At 48.9% G+C, this 20,279-nt stretch overlaps 1 protein-coding gene across 6 annotated transcripts in view; it reads left to right on the forward strand.

The window, feature by feature from the left end:
- CTDSPL (CTD small phosphatase like) overlaps positions 1 to 19,861 on the forward strand; it is an 88,717-nt gene extending 68,856 nt beyond the window's left edge. Inside the window, exons 3-9 of one of the 6 annotated variants that reach the window (XM_081159733.1) lie at positions 2,435 to 2,467; positions 7,874 to 7,975; positions 10,183 to 10,239; positions 13,565 to 13,657; positions 17,127 to 17,312; positions 18,659 to 18,780; positions 19,707 to 19,861. In XM_081159733.1, the coding sequence (XP_081015859.1) occupies positions 2,435 to 2,467; positions 7,874 to 7,975; positions 10,183 to 10,239; positions 13,565 to 13,657; positions 17,127 to 17,312; positions 18,659 to 18,780; positions 19,707 to 19,773 (660 nt within the window). In that variant the 3' untranslated portion in view covers positions 19,774 to 19,861. Of the gene's footprint in view, positions 1 to 2,434; positions 2,468 to 2,665; positions 2,878 to 7,873; positions 7,976 to 8,175; positions 8,299 to 10,040; positions 10,098 to 10,182; positions 10,240 to 13,564; positions 13,658 to 17,126; positions 17,313 to 18,658; positions 19,657 to 19,706 lie in introns of those variants that run through there. The other 5 variants (XM_081159728.1, XM_081159729.1, XM_081159730.1 and 2 more) reach the window with 5 other exon arrangements.
- Positions 19,862 to 20,279: the final 418 nt, after the last annotated feature.

A 20,279-nucleotide genomic window follows, 5' to 3' on the forward strand; every position in this document is an offset into this window, starting at 1 on the left:
GTGTTGCATCCCTGGAAGGCTTCCCAGAGTATTTAGCTGTGTGTGTCAGCAGCAAGTAAAGGCCTTTAAAGACAGAAAGACAGTTCTCTGGCAGAGCTGAGCCCACCTGGACTTAGTGTTCATTCATGGACTTCCCCCAGTTAACATTTGTCAGAATGGCCTTTTCAAGAATGAAGTTAACTCTGAGTAATACATCATTTGCATAACACTCCACTCTTCCATCTGTGAGACCAGACCCCTTAGAAGGAGCCCATGCCCAAGTGGACCAGCTAATTCCCAGGGAGGCCCCTCTGCCCTTTGCTCTCCGCTTGCTCAGGACACCTGGAACACAAAGCCCAGGCCCATTCGATGTGGAAGCAGATTCTAGGCCTGTCTCTTCTGCCGACTCCTCAGCTCTCCCTGCTCTTGGAGCTCAGCATGCCAGAGGGAGACGCAAGGCTGTGGACAGGACGCCATAGATGGCCCCTGGGGTTCCATCCACCCGCGTGTACTTAGGCCTGGAGAAATGCTTCGGCAGGAGTGGCCTGGGGTGGCAGCCATTGCCACCATCCAGTTACACCCTGGGCCTGCAGGCTGGTTGCCCAAAATAAATGTGTGCAGCCCCTGGCCAGAGGCTGGGAGGAGTCAGCATCTAGAGGACCCCAGTGGCAGAGACTGAGGAGGGACCTCTAAGGGCGAGGACAGAGTGAACAAGGTTTCTGGACACTCACTGTTACGTGAATACCCCGTGTGCGCGCGCGCGCACGTACATGTAAACGGGGGTAATTTTCAAGCCCAAATATCTGTCTAGAATAGCACCTTTGGTCCCAGTGTGGGTTTGGTCAAGCCCTTCAGATGTCGCTGCTACCTGTCTCATCACTGAGGCACTCATCTCATTGAAGATGTACCTGTGCGGGGAGCTGTGTGCAGTGTCCCGCTAGTGCAGTGTTCTCAACTGAAGGCAGTTTTGCCCCCTGCGGAACATTTGGCAACATCTGAGGGCATTTGCGATGGTCACTCCTGGAGGTCCTACTGGTATCTAGTGGGTAGAGGCCAGGGGTGCTGTTAAACATCCCACAATATCCAAGACAGAATGTCAGCAGTGCTGGGGTTGAGAAACCCTCCTCCACAGTGACCCAACGTGTGAGGGCTTGTGAGCGTCTGGTTAAAATCTCCCAGGTCCAGATGCTGGGAACAGTATCATTTAAGAGCTTCTGAAATGGACTCCTCTATATAAATTCTTAAAAACTGAGATTTGATTCGATGGTGCCAACGTGTTGAAGAGCAGCACAGCTCTACCTTGAGTAATAATAGCAAGAGACCGTTTAGAATCCTTACGACGAGCCCCGAGTGTCCCGACAAAAGGAAGGAGCCATCAAGATTCTCAAGAGGAAATAATAGTTGCTGTTACACCGCAGAGGGGACAACTGGGGTCTGGAGACAATCAAGAAGCTGCTAAATGGTTCTTGGAGTCAGAGCAGAGCTCAGAAAGGTGCCAGCCATCTGCCACTGTCCATATTCAGGTTTGGCCCCTTTCCGTGAGAACCGTCACCAAACCCCCCTTAATAAAAGATGGTTACACTTTTCACGAATCGCTTAGTGTGGGAGACCATGAAATGGAGCACGTCCTTATCAGGAGCCATGCTGCTATCTGTCGCCTCCCATCCCACCATCTAAAACGGAAGACGCACAGAAAGTGGAAATGCTCAATGGAGAGAAATGTGTTCTTTTATTAGCATTTCTTAGTGATGCCAAAAGGAAGTGTTTCCATCAACCATGTTTGGAACAATGGGCATTGATGGGCATTCAAGGCTGAGGAAATGATTGATGCTCTTCCTTGGGACCTGAATTTTCTTAACACTCCCTGTGAATACAGGTTCTGTGCCCCTTAAAGGGAAAGCTGTCCCACGTCTGTGGCCTCAAAGGGCATTTCTTGTTCCTCGCCTCATCCCCTCTGTCCGGTCCTCCCTGGAAGAGGACCACGAGTGGCCAGGGAGCTCCTGGTAATCTGACGAACTGGTCTTCCTTCCCCTGCCTATTTGTATAGACTTAAGTCTTAGTCTTCTTAGGGAAAACTTACTTAAAAGGAGAAACGAGCCAGTTATTAGAGGGAGTCATGGATCAAAGTAGAGTATGGGGTTTCATTTTTAATTTTTAATTAAGGATTAAATTTCTGGAAGTAAGGGAGGCACTATTCAAATAAACAAGAGGATTAATGAGCCTCAGGAACCCAGCCTGGATGGTCAGGGGAGGGGGCGTCTGGGAGGAATGGTGGAGCGCAGGGCCCTGACTGTGGAAAATCTCAGGGTTCCTCGTGTCTATTAAAGACCACCAGGGTACAGAGAATGGGAATTATATGCCTGCTATATACTTACAAGTGCTTTGCAGTTTTTTTAGAGTATATGTTCTTCTCTTCAAACCTGACAATGACTTTTTTTTTTTTCTTTTTCCTCAGGGTGACCAGAGGCAGGTCATTCCCATACCAAGTGTATGTATATTTCTTCACTTTTATTTCAACATTTGTAGAGTCTTGCAGCTTTGGGCCTACTAACATAAAATATTTTTATCAATGTCCTTGCTTATGTTGCGTTTTATTGTGTGGTATAAACAGCTCTGCACTGTTAAAAAGAAAAATAAGGCTGCCTTTTATTTTTTTATTTTATTAATATGTTTTTATTGATTTCAGAGAGGAAGGGAGAGGGAGAGAGAGATAGAAACATCAATGATGAGAGAGAGTCATTGATCGGCTGCCTCCTGCACACCGCCTACTGGGGATGGAGCCCACAACCCAGGCCTGTGCCCTGACCGGGAATCGGACCGTGACTTCCAGGTTCGTGGGGCAACGCTCAACCACTGAACCACACTGGCCGGGCAAGGCTACCTTTTACACTGTGAACAGTAAGTCCTTTACAGAGAGAGCTCCCTTCTGCAGGAAAAGCAGGGCAGCCAGTGTCTCCTAACCAGATTCTCACCTTCCTGGATTAGCTAAGGCGGCTTGCTGCAGCCCACCACCCGGCACCTTAGCCCCAACTCCACAGACTGGGAAAACACACTTTTGCCCAGACATGGTTCTTTGCAGCAGGAACTGTCCCGGTGGAACTGGGCTCACCAAGCCCATGCCCCAGGTGAGAGGACCATTTCTCACTTGTTCACCAGTGTCGGTAGCTTGGCTGTGGCCCCGAGATCAGAAAATCAGCCCAACTGTATATACCTTGAACTTGCAGGGCCCACCCCACTCCCACAGGCTGATGGGCTGTAACTCTGCCCAGCTAGGCTTCCCTTGGGCCACCCACTTCTGTCTTCGGCCCTGGGATTTGGGAGAATAGCTATACCAGTGTGTGACCCCAGCACAGGCCTGGACCAGCCACCCCTCAGGCATCCACTGCCCCCACTGCTCTTCTACTTCCTCTTGCTTGACCAGCAGAGTTATGTGGCCTGAGGCCATTCCAGTGACTGACTCTCGAAAGAAACTTACTGTTGAGATGCCCATATCAAACAGGACCTTCCTAGTGGTCCTGTGACCTTAGAGGACTAGGTTTTGGAAGGTGTCCATAAATTGATATTTTAATCCAAAAGATTCTCTTCTTCAAATAGTCTGATTCAAATCTGTTCTCTATTTTTCCTTGGACTTTTCCCCCTATTTTCTGGGCTCATCCAAGAGATACAGCAATCCTACATTTGAAAGGAATGGATTTCACTAGTATGGGTTGACTCTACATTTGGTGATGCATGTCACTTAAAAATTGCCCAAAATGTTTCTGATCATTTCATTTTTCTCAGAACTTTTAACTCTCCATTTATTAGTAAGTTGCAAGGGTTTGTGGGGTGATTCTGACTCTGCCAGCGTAACTGGGGGGTTGGGCATTGTTAGGAAAACTAATCAAAAAGATTGGTAAGGCAGCATGACTGCTTATTCAGTGTTGAGTAGGATTCAGATCTGTTCTTCTATCTTTCCTTGGATTTTTTCACATATTATTAATCCCCAGTGGGATTGATAACCAGAGGTCTCTTTATAGCCATCATAAAATGCAGTTTCATATACTGTATTCTTTCTGCAAAGGTACTTATAGTAAACAGGTGACAGTTGGCATCTCTCCCCCTACCTCTGAGGCTCCAATAGCACTGTTTTTTCTCAAAGTTAATTCACTGCTCTGTATAAAGTTAGGTGCTGAATCAAACACTTGTCAGGGTAAAAACTCTGCTGAGAAAGATCCTTTAACCAAAAACCTAGACTCATTCTAGACGCCTAGAATAAATGGCCAAGGGGGAAAAGATTTCTTGTATAATTTAGCCCAGTGCTAGATTAATATACTACTGACTGCCTCTTACATATGAGAGCCTGAGGTCTAATGTACAGTAAACCCTTGATTTTACGGACCTCGATTGAGCAGACAGGATTTAACGGACAAAATTTCCGGTCCTATGTCAAATGTGAAAATTAACACCCTGCTAATTTTAAAATGCTTTTAACCAAGATTTGCTTATAATTAAATTAACAGGTTATTTTTTGTTATTAATTCACTGTTGTTTTTAACAAATTTAGTGACTAGGTCATATGTTGGAAAAAAACACTGTAGAAATTTCATGGACATAAATAAATCTTACATATCTACAGCAATCACACCGTATTGTGGGAGGTAATTGGTTCTGTTGCTCGTGGTGTGACTTTCTGCAGCAGTTTTTTTCTTAATCTTTATTGTTGAAAATATTACAGATGTCCCCTTTTCCCCCCCAATGACCGCCCCCCCGCCACTTCTACCTCCCCCCCACCGCCTCCACAGCACTTTTGTCTGTTATAACACCTGCCGGCCGCTGTTCAGAGGAGCGCTAAGCCCCAGCCGTGTGCATGTGTTTACTCTCTGTGACTGGCGAATGCACACATTTACTAGACCTATTCAGTATAAATTTAAAATTACAGTAATACATATAGAAAACTCTTCTGTGAAATTAAACTTCTCATACATACTTAATTTTAATTACACAAGCGTGTCTACATAAGTAAAAACAGGTAAACTACCTTGTCAATTTTTTAACATACGCATTCGGAAAACCTACTTTATTATATAACAGACTTTGGGCTTTAAGGGACACCCCCTCACCTGAATTAGCCCATTATATCGAGGTCTTACTGTACCAAGAACAGGTGCTACATCCGTAAGATCTGTGAGGGCACATGGGGTGGGTACACTAAAGAAAGGAGCTATAGAGTTAACTATTCATGGCTGCAAGTCCACCACCAAGGACAGGAAATTTGAGACCTACTCCCAGGAAGAGAACTCCCAAACCTTGGATGGCAAGTCACGGTCCCTTCCTCCTCCCCCCTCCCGCCACATGCTTTCTCGTCTCCCCCCCCCTCCATCCTCACCCCCCCAGCCCCCTGCAGTGCTCGTCTTGATACAGTGTTTCTCTTGCTCTTCGGTTTTATGAAGGAGAGAAAATTTGCTTCAGCACATTTTTTAGTTAATGATTGAGGCATCTTTGAACAATAAAAGAAAGAAAAAATGATTGAAGCATCACCCGAACAGATCCATTGACGCAGCAAAGCACTATTGCATGTGTGCAGTGTCCTTGCATGTTCCAAGGACACAGCTGTCCAGAAGAACCCTTACAGTGGCCTGGACAGTGTGCATGCATCCAAAGCCTGGCTCTCAGCGAAGCTGTGTGCGTTTAGGCACAGACTAGGGATTCACGGAATCTGCCGCCCCCCGCCTGGCCTTGTCCTCTGCAGCACAAACGCTAAATCAATAGCTTGCCTAACACCCTTCTTGCTTTTCCCTCAGAGAAGTACAGTGAGGCATTTCAGTCTCTGTTAACTCAGAGAGTGCTGGTAAAGTGTGAGTTAAATGTGCTAAGAAAGTAACTTTTATTCTTGGGTTTGGAAAATAACTGAGCCCCTTTTGGCAGATCTTTGGTGTTTTCAGATATGCGAGGGATAGAATTTCTGGATCCTTACTTTCCAGGCTAGCAATTACACAAAGTTAAAATGTTATTTTAGTGTATAAATGCATAGAGAAAGGACTGGATGGACAGACACCAAACTCAAAAGGGAAACATCTGGGAAAAGAAATGGGGGGCATGGAAAAGAGAATGGTTGTGTTTTCATGTCTGTGTTCTTTACAGAACTGTATAATAAGACGTTAAAACTAATTTTATTCTAGTCTCAAGCATGCTTTTTGTTATGGCCCAAACAATAGAAATAACCCAAATCCTGATGTTCACTTAGAGACTTTATCATATCCTGCCTTTTTAAAGCACTTTTTGATAGAAAAGTTCATGCAAGTTTATTTTAATTTTATTAATAACCTGATGGCTTGATGATTTATAATACAAGGTGTCCCCCAAAAATGTATACACACTTTGAATAGTTATTAATTCCAGTGGGTTAAATCTGAAAAGAAAGAAACGCCAATTGAGCTATCAAAAAACATGCGTATACATTTTGGGGAGACACCCCATATATGACACTGTCCTTCCCGGGACCCTGAATCCCATGGCCCAGGTCTAAGGCACATCTCTCCCCAGTGCTGTAAGGTTAGGGACATTGCCTGGGGAGCTGGGAGGCCATAAAGGCTTCTTCTAGATGATGTGGGAGGAGGTGAAGCACCCACACTCACTAGAGAGAGCCCCTCTAGGATGAGCAACACCCATAGCCTCATCCTGGTCAGCCCTGCACAGCCCTTCCCCACCAGATTTACCTAACCTGCTGACCACTGGCGTTACCGTCACTATTGAACCAGCTAAAGTCCAAAACTAACTCGAGATCCTTGACTAAGGTTCAGAGTTTAGACCCAAAAAATAGCCATTTAAAAGGGAATACGTCTTGATTCCATTTCTTTCTTGTTTTATTTGATAAACTAATTGTTCATTCTCAGTGGCTAGGGACAGATATTTTCTTGTGTTTTGTTTTGTATTAAATATTGAATAGAGCTTGATCTTCTTAGAGCTTGGAGAATTCGCTTGTTAACATTAGATACTGACTATGCCGCAAAGTAAACTAAAATACTTCAAGTCATTTCTTAAAATGAAACAAGGTCCAAAGACATAAATACTCTAAATCAAGAATGAGGTGGTCTGAAGATATCTAGTGTTTTATTAATTCTTTATGACCTTTTGATCACAAGGTAGAGTCAGCTACTACAAAGACATAGATATATAAATAGATTTTCCAGTTAACATGCAGCATGTTGATTAAAGTATAACTTCCCAAGACAGAGTCCAAGAGGTGAAAATGCCACATTTACCCACTGTTATGGCTCAGTAGGGCAGGCACAGGCCTGGCGCTGAACATGGACCAGTTTTATTTGTTTCCTATTATTGGAGGTCACTTTGGATTGCATTTTGCTTGTGGTTCTATAGTTTCCCTTCAAGTTTTTGAAAATTTCAATCCCTTAAAAATAAAATACTGTGGTTCCAATATAGCTCTGAAATATATTTATGTACCACAGTGAATTTCAGATAAAACATGACCCCAGGAAATGGGCCTGCATAGTTAGAGTAGCTGTTATAATTAAACATTCATTACTATGTAGCCCATTTTAATAATAACAATAACCACTATATGTGCGTGCACCAGGCAGAATGCAGACATTGACAGCCTTTCAGGATAGATATTATTATCCCAACTTACAGCCAAGAAAGAATCAGAGCTGATGTTCAAACCCAGGTTTGTCTGGTTCCCAAGCCTCAGCCCTCATCGTAGCCATTCAGACAATGGCGCAGTATTTAGTAAAATTTTGGTTGCAAACTATAAAATTCCATGATGTGCTTGGCCAGGCATTTAAATGTTTGGTTTCGTTTTTAACCTCACTGACATAGTATAATACAATAACAAGAGGACTGGTTTGTCTTTTATTTATTATTATCAATAATAATAATGATTATTTCTTTCCTTTAGCCACCAGCTAAATACCTCCTTCCCGAGGTGACAGTGCTTGACTATGGAAAGAAATGCGTGGTCATTGATTTAGACGAAACATTGGTGCACAGCTCCTTCAAGGTAAATCAACATAAAAGCCATCAGTGATCTCTGTGCTTCGGTCGCAGTTGGATGGAAGCTTACGGTTGTTAGTGTGCAACTTCATTGCTCATGAAGAAGTCCCAGTAACAGTTTTTTATTAACTCAGGTGAACAGTAACTCAGGTAGTTGAATATTAACATGATTGGTTTCGGGGGGAATGCTCGGCTGCCAGTATCACTGAGCCCTCACTCTTATTATGAGGTTTGCGTTTCCAGCATTTTAACCCCTGCAGAAGCACTTTTCAGGTGGCACAAGGCAGGCAGTGCACCGATGCCCCAGGACACTACTGTATATTTGTCAAGGTAACCAGAGGGCCATATGTGTCGTTGGGAGGGGCCGGGAGGCACTGCCAGAGCAACCTGCTCTCCTGGAAGTTTTCCCAGGCCAGTTTTTGAAAGAGGTCCACACTTGAAGAAGGCTTCCAGAATTACCGCATCTGAACAGATTCAGCCATTTATCTTGACCATTTTCATAACAAGAGGTTGCTAGGGATTTTAGAAGCTTCCCAGCTAAATGAGTACCCCCCTGCACGACTTTCCCCCTGCCGCGCTCGGGGCTTCTGTGACGTCGAGGTGAGTGAGCGTCAGGAAGTCTAAATTCCATCACCTTCCTCACTGTCCATCTCCCTGCGGGAACAAGAGCAAAAATTAATTACAAATCACCAGAGGACCTCTGTGCGAGAACAGCTGTAATTATACCATGAAGAAATGAGCTCATTAACCATTTTCCATTTTTTTGAAATGGAATAAATTATTTCAAAGAGGCCAATGATGAGAAGGTTTGGAAATGGGGGGTTGATGTGCTAGGGGGAAGAAGTGGTGTTTGAGGTCCTGGCCCTGTTTACCTCGGGGTATTTCTAGCAGTGGAGCCCCCTCTGCTATCGCTGGCCAGTTAGAACGCGTTCCTCTTTGTATCCGAATCCTAGGGCTCCCCTGCTTCACTGGGAGACATGGAGGAACCATCCATGATGGGGCACGTGTCTCATGTGAACCAGGGGGATGTTCCTCAATGGTTGTGTGGGGAGCCAAGAGCCATCAAATTCACCTGCAGACCTTAATGCCAAAAAATGTTCTCCTTGTGTTCCCACTAAACAGAGGCCTTCCTTGACAGGTCAGGGCCAGGGGCTTGTCTCTGAGTCCTTTGGAAGAGTGGAGGAGGGCCCATATTTACCTTTAGCAGTGAGAAATGGCCTGTCCGGCCACTGGGGCTTGTGGTATCACCTCATCTCCCGGTACCTCCAGAGCCCTTCCATGAGGCCTCATGGCCCAGCTCAGCTCCGAGAGGCACTGGAAGCCTTCCTCCTCCCCGGGGAGCAAGTTGCTCAGAACTTTTTCAAGTCTCTCTGGAGGGAAGCCCTTTAGAGCAGGGGTCAGTTGCCATCACATCATAGACAGCTTCCCCCCAAGCAGCTCTGGGAGTGTGGGCAACCCTGGCCAGACCGCCCAAGGTTACTGAGGGCTCCTGGCTGAAGAGTCATATTTGAATGTTCAATGTCATTAATATTGTCAGCCTTATTTTAAATATCCAGCAGTTTGTGAGTGTGGCTTAGACCAGAGCAGGCGAGGGAGGCCTGAAATCCCTGATGCTCAGGACTGGATGGAGCTATGAACATTCATCACAGTAGCTATGGAAGAGAGGAGAAACCGAGGTCCAGAGAGAAGAGCCTGCCCAAAGTCATGGTGTGTGGCCTCTGACCTCACAAGTCCTTGGCCCTGCTTTGTGTCCATGAGCTGAGCATCTCCTGCCCATCACAGGGCAGCTGGCACTTGTGGGTTTAGTAATAGTTATTGCCCTCCACGTAGCACTGTCCTCTGGGACTGTTGGGTTCTCATCACTTCCCCCTGATGGCCAACAGTGGTTCCCTGTTATCCTGGCTTTAGTCTAGAGCTGGAGTTTCTGAGGCTCCCCATTCCCTGGCCAGGCTGCCCCACCCTTTGTGGTTGAGGGAAAGGCAGGTGATAAAGAGGTTGGACCAAGATGCTGAAAATGTAACGATATTCAGGGGAAAGAAATAATACGCTTTCCTGCTTGTGCTTATTTTAAGGAACCCAGGCACGCTTCAACATCTTCTGAACTGTTTTTTCCAATAATAAAAACATTGGTACAGGCAAGCTTTTTTCTTGCTAAAATTTTCAATTTTATTTCATCCTTCCAGATGTATTAATCATAGTTTCTTTTCTCTCTAGCCTATTAGTAATGCTGATTTTATTGTTCCGGTTGAAATCGATGGAACTATACATCAGGTAAGAAATCAAAGCTAAAACTGTGTTTCCCTTAGCATTTTCTTAGTAATTACATTTCTTCTGAACTTTATTTCTAAATTCCCATTTCAGTAATGCTCTTACTACAGAATCAAAAGGTTGCACACTTTGTAAAATAAATACAATGGTTTTCTGCTTTTTTTTCACTCGTGAACTTGTCTTATACTGAGTTTATAAGGGAAATTATAAATATTAGATGTGGTTGCAAGTTCAAATAGTTCTTTGATTTGATGCAGACTTTTAGAAGTTTCCATATCCCCCACTGCTCTAGCTTGATGGTCTGATTAACTTCCTCACGTAATTGCTCTCGGCTCCTCTCCTAGCAGGCAACAGGAAAAGGCCACATGTCAACCACATAGGGTGGATTCTCAGGAAAAAGTGTCCATTTCCAGTGCCAGCCACTGCAGCCTGATCTAGTCTCTCCTGCAGCATGTCGTCCAGTGAATCTTTAGCAAAAACCCAACCCAGAGAGGGAGGGAGAAGGGTGTGAGTTTTTGGACCAGCAGGCAGCGTTGAATAAAGATAAACCTAGTCAGCTGGCATGCATCTCTGTTCTGATTTTTTTTTTTTCCCCTCTTATCTGCATGAAGCTCCTCTGGAAAGAACATACTGGAAACACTGTAGGAAAAGTAGCCTTGGGGGCTGTGGAACGAGGGAGCCTTTGTCAGGTTTCCCACAAGGATGATCTGACCATCTTCCTGTCAACCCCACGGACTTAAAAGTGGGCCTCTGGACTGATTGAACCAATAGGTTTATATCCCAGGAAGGGAAATCTCTCTTGGTGCTTGAGCCATAACAGGATGTCTTTCCTTAACGATTTCAGTAGTCACTGGTCCTTGAGTGGAGGGTGTCAGAACTGCCAAGGCCTTAGAGATCAGCTTGTCTGGCCACCTCACTGTCCAGATGGGGAAACTGAGACTTAGCCAGAGAAAGTGCTGTTTCAAGGTCATGCAACATGAAGAATTAAAATGAGACTTCCAGGCTCCTGCCCTGCCAGGAGATCCTGCCAGGAAACCAACCCTGGAAAAGACAGCTCTGTCCCTAGCATCTCCACACTCCATGCTTTTAAAAGCCACCAGGGAGCCAAAATGGCAGGCACTTGGGCATTTAACATTTGCAAAAGCATCAACTGAATTAACTTAGCATCTGAGAAGCAGTTAAGGCTTCTGCATTTATTATCTTGGCTCATGTTACAAAGTAATGAGGCAAAGGAGAGGCTGCCCACTGGCATGGCAAGAATTAGGAGGGAAATTAATACCTCTTGACTGTGAGCATGACCCTGGGGGCCTGACCCGCTATGGCCAGACCATTCTTGAAGGAGCCAACCCAGCTCCCTCAGCCTCCCTCCAGACTGTTCTGTGATACCCCAGGGCACCAGGGCTGGGATCAAAAACTCTCTCCTGAGGGAATGAAGCCACAGGTGCCAAGAGAGGACCAAAGCCCTGGCGAAGGCCGTGGCCTCGTTCAAGTAATCCAGGATAGGCTGTGCAGGTCCCGATGGGCCTATTCTCGGTTACTTGCACGGGGACGCGGGCCTGGACGCCGGCATCCGGGCCCAGGACCCTCCTCTCTGCCAGAGGCACCAGCACCAGAGTTCCCAGATCAGTCTCCCACTCTTTGCATGTAGCAGAGCTTGCTTTCCAAGCGTATTCCCAGGGAGACTGAGGACCGCGGGCCACACCATTTTCTGCACCAAGAGTCTCATGGACAAAGTGAGCTCCTAGAGCTGCTGCAGCCATAGGCCCTGCCCCTAGCCCCAGCCATCCTCCCAGCTCTGCAGAGCCCTGTTGGCACCCACCCCAGGCCTTTCTGCTCCTTTGGCCCTCGCCGCACCTTCGGCCACAGACCCATGCTCCTTTACTCTTTTGGTCGGCCGCGCATTTCTCACCAAGTCCTGGCTCTAGAGAATTCGTCTGTGTGGTACAGAGCCCCCTGTCTCCCCTCTGTTACTCCTCCTGTAGGGATCTGACCTGCTCCATCTGCCATTCTCGGCCCCGCATACTCACTCCCACCTGTCTCTCACACTTGGTCTTTAGCCACTTCTCCTGTCCCCCATCTCCCCTCTTCGATGGTTTTCTCTGAAGGGCTGGTCACCCAGAGCTCTGGCCATTCTCTAACACCCCAAGTATTTTCAGTCCAGGTCTCATGTTTATACTGTTTCCTACAGGGAGCTCACTTACCCTCACTGGCCTGGTGAACTCCAATTCATCCTTCAGGTTCCAGGACAAATATTACCTTCTGTGACTCCCTCCCCTTGAGAGGGGAGTTGATTGTCCTTAATTTACCCCTCTGCGATAACTCTTACTATGCATGTTTACTTCGAGAAATGTGTGTGTCTGCTCTAGAGTGTGAGCTCTTTAAGGGCAAGGCCTGCATTGTACCCCTCTTTGTAGCTGCTGCAGCTGAGCACAGAGCTGAGGCTCAGTGAACTCGAACTGAACTGAATTTTAACAAGCTGGATGTATTTTAGGGAAGCGGCTAATTTCTACTGGAATTTATTCAAGTTTTAATTAGTTCTTCCCTCCTCCTACCTCCTCTATCTTGGTTCACCAGCTTTGCCTTCTCGCCCATCTCCCCGTTTCCTCAGATTTGTTCAGGCTCCCCAGTCAGGAGCACAGAGCCCCGCCCCTCTAGAAAACGCTTTGCTTGCCTCTGCTCAGTGTCCCCTTCTGATTGCTCTGTGTCTGGGGCCTGGGATTCAGCTGGCTTCACATCCCCGAAGTTCTCATTTCTGTACCAAGCCCAAGCACAGTGCCCTCTGTGATGTCCACGGTGCCTTCCCACGCCCACGAGCAAGGTGCTTCCTCAGCAGGCCTTCCCAGCAAGGAAAGTGTCCCCATCGGAGAACCAGCAGAGCAGTCCCAACCTGCCGGGCAGGCCTGTACCTCCCAAAGGGCGCCTAGGAGGTCCACCATGGCCTGTGTCCACATGGAGCCTGACCCAGAGCATGTGCAGAGACACACACGTGAAATGAATGAGTCGTTTCTCACAAACAGGGCTCGATCCTTCCACTCCCTGGTTCTGAAAATTCCAGGGCCCTCAGGGCCCTGCTCAGCTTTCCTTTCTCCCTTGGGAGGAGCATCTGCACCGAACTCAGACCCGGAGCCCAATCAGAGGGTGTGCCTGGCCTGAAGTGCCACATCGGAGTACCGAGCCCCTCATAAAACCTGGGTCTTCATACCACACGTGGACCCCAGGGGCAGGAGGTGGGAACCATTTCGGGAATCCTCCTGCGCTGGTGTTTGGGCCCCCGCCCATCCCCAGTACCTGCTCTAACTGACCAGCCTGCTGCTTCCTGCCGTTGCAGGTGTATGTGCTGAAGCGGCCGCACGTGGACGAGTTCCTCCAGAGGATGGGGCAGCTCTTCGAGTGTGTGCTCTTCACTGCCAGCCTGGCCAAGGTGAGTCCTGCCCCCAGGCCCGAGCTCCCAACCCCTCCACTCCCACCGCCCCCCCCCGTCTGTCAAACAGCCCTTTGTTAAGGTGGGGAATGTGGTTTCTTGGTGACACATTCCCACCCCAGATGGGATGGATGCAGGCCATGTGCACAGTGCCAGCCTGAAAGGCTTCTGGGTTACCATGGTGACAGGGAGCACTTGGAGCAAATGCTCCATGAAGTTGCTGCATGCAGCCGCCTGAAGCTGGTTGTCCACAGAGCAGGAAATCACAAATGTGTCCAGAGCAACCAAGAAAGGTGTCTGCATCTCACCTGTTCACTGGCAGCCACATGCTAGAGGCCCAGGCCTCTGTGCCCTCGGGTTAGTTACACGGGTCTGGGGGAGAGGTGAGTGCCAGCGACTCACCCCCATGCCTGGCCCAGTTAATACTGACTGCACTGAGTCCTGTGACCTCAGGCCAGTTACTTCATTTCCGCACCTCAGTTTCTTCTGTTGATTGGGGATCACTTCATTTACCTCGTGGGATGGATCAAAATAACGCACATAAAGGGCCTAGCACGGTGCCTGACTCGTGTTCGGCAAATACTCGTGGATACCTGTGCTCCGGACGCTGTGCTGGGCAGTCACACGGCGAGTGCTCCTGGTGTCCTTGTTCATTGTATAATTGTAATGATGATAAAACAACCACACGTTTTGGCCCTGTAGCTTGGTATGAATCTCTGACCCAGCGTCTACTTGGCTCTAACCAAATAGAGTGACTTCTTTGCCCCCTCCCGCTGTTTAAGGGAATTATCGGGGTCACGGGACCCCCAGTGTGGTTTAGTCTATCCTATAACAGGTGCACTGAAGTGCCTGTGCTTGTGGGACAGGCAGGCAGGCCCCCGTTCCGCCGAGGAGATCCTCGCCATGACCATCTCTCACACCTTGGCTCTGGTGGGGCCAACACCATCCATTTCTTAGTGGCACCACCAGTGTCTCTGTGGGCACCTCAGAGACCCCAAGTGGCCCCAGTGATGAGCTTTGTGGAGCCCGAGTTAGCCACGCTCCTGTCTCAGACCTGCTCCGAGGACTCTCCTGCAGCTGCTTCCCCCATGTCCTATATCCAGATGGCTCCCTCCTCTGTGTCTCTGTATGTCAGGGCCTCTTACTCCAGGTTCCCAGACGTGCTGCTTTGCCCGCCTGGGTGCTCCTGGTTTGGGCCATCTCTCTGTCATGGCCAAGGTGAGGGAGAAACTTACCTGTACAACATTCTGCCAGGCTCCTTGCCAGGCCTTAAAGCATGAGCTGGCAGAGATAGAATCCAAAATCTGGGCCTCACTCGTGCATGCTAAATCAAGACCGTGGCCTCAGGGAAGACATAATCTTCCTCAGTGCACTCTTTCCGATGAATGGTACCACTGATTGCATTACAGTGTCCATGGCTCTCCTGCCAGTGCTCTGGGGTGCTGAGGGCCCGGAGTGATAACCAAAGAAATGGTAAGCAGGAAGGTCGCACTGGTGCCGGTTGACTGTGAGCTATTTTTTCTTTGGCAAAATTGAAAACACTCCTCCTTGGCATTGTCCCCAGCATCATCCTTGCTCAGTCTTTTCCTGGACTGCTCCCACCTGCCCCTCCATCTGTCTCTGCACCCTGCTCTCGCTGCTCCTCCAGCCTGGCTCGGCCTTCCAGCCTCATCCTTCCCTGATGCACGGGTTGTGCTGACAGGTGGCACTCCCCAGTGCTTGGCTCCGGGCTCATCTCCCAGCCAGCACTGTTGGTGCAGTGACCTCCTGGCCTACTGCCCAGGGGCCACCAGGAACCCTGAGCTGTCAGAGCCCTTCAATAGCTGTGTCCTCATCTTAGTTTCCTCCATTCACTCATTCACCCTACAAATATTTACTTAGTCCCTACAGTGTTCCAGGCACTATCCTAGGCCCTGGAGATACAGCAGAGAACTAGAGACGAAGTCCCAGTCCTCAGGAAGCTTGCATTCCCCTAATTCATCTCCAAGGCCTGGAGACCCTAGACTTGGACACTCCCTTAAAAGATGTTTGCCACCACCATTGTTAATGGTTATGAGGAAATTAATCTTTTCCACGTAGAGTGAGCTCCCTAGAACCCGCCCACGTGGTGCTTGGCTGCCTTGCCAGCAGAAAGCTACAGTGCCCTGAGCTTTCGCCCCCTGGTCAGCAGGAAGTACAGCCTGCTCCTGGACTCCGCCTCAGGATGTCTCTGGAGAGAGGAGCGCTTGGCATGGCATTGGAGCTGCTGCGTGTGGCCCTGTAGCCCTGCTGGCACCTGCTCCACACTCGGGCTGCCGTGCCTTCCTCTGCTGGCCTCCCAGCACCACCAGCCTTGGTTACTTTTTGCCTCTGGGACAGAGTCGCTGAGCCCCTGGTGACACCTGGCTTTTGCCTCTCACATCGGGGTTAGAACCACCACTCTTGCCTCTAGCTCCAGCCACTCAATCTGGCCCAGTCTTTTAGATATTTTCATTTATGAAGATTTTCCCTCAGGGATGATGCCTTTATTTCTTTACCATTTCAGCCTGTTTGGGGCAGAATTCCCCAGGCCCTGAGAGGGGGCCAAGCAGGATGATCCCCAACTGCAAGCAGGGCTCAGACTCCCATGAACTCCCAGGATCCAAGTAAATGTGTCTGGGCCCCATCCTGAGACAGTCAGCGGCTGGTCAGGCCCCATTGCCTATAGCACCTCTAGGGGGCAGTGTGGCCTAGTGCCACGCAAGCCCAATTCAAAGTCTGCTCCTTCGTTGTTCCGTGTTGAAATTAGTATTTGCCGAGCCCCTGCATGGGGTAGGCACTGCAAAGTGCTGGGGGTGTCCTGGTGAACACGACAGGCAAGGCCTGGGCCCTGGCAAGTGAAGAGAAAATAAAGTAATCCCACGTGGTGGTGAACTGTGCAGGGAATTACTGTGAGGCGGTAGAGTGATATCCTAAAAGGAAGGTGCAGGAGGACTCTAGGTGGATAAGGGACACCAAGGCCTAAGAGATGAGATACAGGAGAGGTTCATGCAGAGGGCTGGGGAGAGACTGTTAGATGCAGAGGGAACACTGGTTCTCACCATGTTCAAAGCCAGTGTGGCTCAAGTGATTCGAGATGGGGCAAAAATCACACAGCTGCAGCCATAACGGGGTGCGGCACCAAGAAGCGTGGGCCTCATTGCAAGTGAGTGGCTGGAAAGGAGACCAAGGGGAGAGCGAGATTCTAGAGGCGCACCCACCATCCCAGGCCGAGATCAGAGGACTGGACAAGTGTCGTGACCGTGTAATAGAGAGGCAGGGAAATTTATGAGAATTCCTGATGGATGTGAGAAGTGAGAGAAGTGGAAGAATCCATGGGAAGATAACTGGGATCCTAAAACAGCTGCTGATTTAAATCCCTTTCGAGAAAAGTGAGCTGCATCTCGCTGCAGTGGGTCAGGGCTTCCAGGCTCTCAGGCGCCCAGCCTTCATTGCAGCCCCTGCTTTCTAGTATGCAGACCCTGTGGCTGACCTGCTGGACCGCTGGGGTGTGTTCCGGGCCCGGCTCTTCCGAGAATCCTGTGTTTTCCATCGAGGGAACTACGTGAAGGACCTGAGTCGCCTTGGCCGGGAGCTGAGCAAGGTGATCATCGTGGACAATTCTCCGGCCTCCTACATCTTCCACCCGGAGAATGCAGTAAGTAGCTCCCGAGATGAAGAGTGCTGATCTCGTAGGCTTGCTGGAGGGTGGTGCGGTGGTAGGGGAAGGGCGCTTACTTAACAGTGCTCGCGATGGGTAAGAGCTCAGTGAGCCTGTATCATCTTAGCATTTTTGGTACGAGCACTGAGAAGGGTTCTGTCACGAACCTCCTGGAGCTGGCTGCTGCCCAGGACTTAGACCCCTGTAGACTCAGAAGGCTGGGTGACATCTTCAGCAGAAGTATTTCTTTCCTTTTTTAATATGTCTTTATTACTGATTTTAGAGAGAGAGGAAGGGAGAGAAACATCGATGTGAGAGGGTACCACTGACTGGCTGCCTCCTGCATGCTGCCTACTGGGGATCGAGCCCACAACCCGGGCATGTGCCCTGACCAGAATCTAACTGGCAGCCTCTGGGTGCGTGGGATGACAACCAGCTGAGCCACACCGGCCAGGGCCAGAAGTATTTCGTAAACAAGAATGAATAAGACACCTTAATAAGGTCTTCAGATAAGGCTGCCAGGCTTTACTGCCTCGTAATGATGTGTAAAATTATACAATGGGAACATTTCCTACATAAAACTCCCTGGAGTGTGGCAGCGATATGTCTGCTCACTGGGTGCAGCATGACTCTCAGAACAAGACACCTCCTGCCCCACGTGTCCAGGGAAGCGGGATCAGCCAGGCCCAGTGCTGACTGCTGACCCTCCACAGTAGCTGCCACACCAGGCCCTCACCCAGCTCGGGCGGCTTTCCCTGGAGAGGAGGCTCCCTCCCCAGCTCCGCTTCTCAGAATCAGCAGGAGCCCACACTGGGTCCTTTTCTTGAGCCCAGAACTTGGTGTCTCCCCTTATAATGTAAAAATGAGTTCATACTAGATTCAGTTAGTGTGGAATCGGGAGGTCACAGTTCGATTCCCGGTCAGGGCACATGCAGGAGGCAGCCCATCGATGTTTCTCACTCACCCATGTTTCTATCTCTCTGTTCCTCTCCCTTCCTCTCTCTGAAATCAATAAAAACAATATTTTTTAAAGGAGGGAGGGGAAAGACTGGCTGGGGTGGTTCAGTGGTTGAGCATTAACCCATGAACCAGGAGGTCACCGCTCCGTTCCCGGTCAGGGCACGTGCCCGGGTTGCGGGCTCGATCCCCGGTAGGGGGCGTGCAGGAGGCAGCAGATCAGTGACTCTCATCATGGATGTTTCTATCCCTCTCTCCTTCCCTTCCTGTCTCTGAAATCAATTTTAAAAAAACATATTTAAAAACGGGGTGGGGGGGCCAGTCAGGCTAGGAGCAGCCGGGCCCTGGATGCAGAGCTGCTGCCCTCCGCACTCCCTGTCGTCCAGGTGCCTGTGCAGTCCTGGTTCGATGACATGACGGACACGGAGCTGCTGGACCTCATCCCCTTCTTCGAGGGCCTGAGCCGGGAGGATGACGTGTACAGCGTGCTGCACAGGCTCTGCAACAGGTAGCCCCGGCCCTGCCCGCGCCTCCCGCCTGCGCTCTCGGCCCCCCGCCTGGGGACCTGCCTGGCCGCCGCGCCCCAGGAGCCAGAAGCAAGGACGCTCCGTGCTCCGGGCCACGGGGTGACTGTGGCCATACCTACCTGTTTTATTTTTTAAAAACAGAAACAACTATTTTAAAATGAACTCTTTTAACGAATTTCATAAGGGGACATGCATTTTCCTGGATTTGCTTTTCTTAAAACATACCAAAAAGAAAAAAATGGAAAAAAAAAGCTTGATACCTACCAGACTTCCTTCCAACTGTCTCCCTTCTGAGCAGACAACCCGTCCCCGTCTATCCCAGTCGGAGCAGCTGACCCAGCCCGGAACCTTTCCTACAGGATGAAGTGCCTTTTTGAATGTTATTTTAAGCTGAGAGTTAATTTTTCTATACAACATATTTCCAGACATCTTTTTAGTCTTTTATTATCTTAGATTCTCTACAAAGATAAAGATGACAATTTTCTAGAACCTGGGGGGGAGGGGAGGCGAGGTGCGGGAGTGAGTCAACAGGGATGGCTGCTCCCGCAACCTGAGGCGCGTGCAGGGTCGGGCTCCTGGTGGGCGTTTCTGTGACGGTGTCGGTGTCTCCATTCATTTCTGATCCAGTCGGGGACATGTCTGCAATCGTGTGGCTTGACACTTTGGGAAACAGCTGATTCTTTTATATTATTATGACTTCAGATGGCGACAGATTGGTCTTGGGGTCACATCTTTCCCTTGAAAAGTGACATCGTGTCACTCCTGCGTTCACACTACTACCATATTTCCATATGTTTTTTTGTTCTGTCGTTGTTGGGTGTAGAGCAGTTCCAAGAAACTCAAACCCTTGCATTTTTAAAAAAAAAAAAATCCGTTTATTGATTTTTAAATCTTTCCTTTCCGAAAGCTGGATACACGTGGAGCTGTTAGGGGATTTTCTTTGCTGCTACTGCGCTGCCACCAAATGGAATTGACCAGCGGCTGTTACACTGTTCTTTGCCACTGTGCCTATGCTCAGAATCTGCTCACTGCTAAGCTGCACACTTGGACAGGGTTGTCAACATAGGTGTCCCACCCCGTTGCAGACTGCACCTTCTGCACCCCTCCCCTGGCACGGGCCATGGGGGTTTAGAAGGGCCAGCATGCCACACAAGGGTGGTGTCCATTTTAAACTAGTCAACATCAGATCCCGCGATGAGCTGACTGTTCTCTCTTGAGAACCTGTGGCCTCAGCCGCCCGCCACGCCGATGTGGCTCAAGTCCACCTCTTAGTCTTCTCTTCTGAAGCACAGCCTATTTCTGAGCCGGGGGTGGGGAAGCCTGTCTAGATGTGAGGCTCATTGTCCTGAGTCAGGGAGAGGAAGGGCTCCCTCCTGGAGCCAGGGCTCCCTTTGCAGCCTTTCCCAGTGAGATGTTTTACGCAGTGCCATGTTCCTTGTTTGACAACAAGTCTATAAAGTATTGCTCTTACAAATAATTA

This window comes from Miniopterus schreibersii, assembly GCF_964146895.1.
Source record: "Miniopterus schreibersii genome assembly, chromosome: 15".
Classification (NCBI taxonomy): domain Eukaryota; kingdom Metazoa; phylum Chordata; class Mammalia; order Chiroptera; family Miniopteridae; genus Miniopterus; species Miniopterus schreibersii.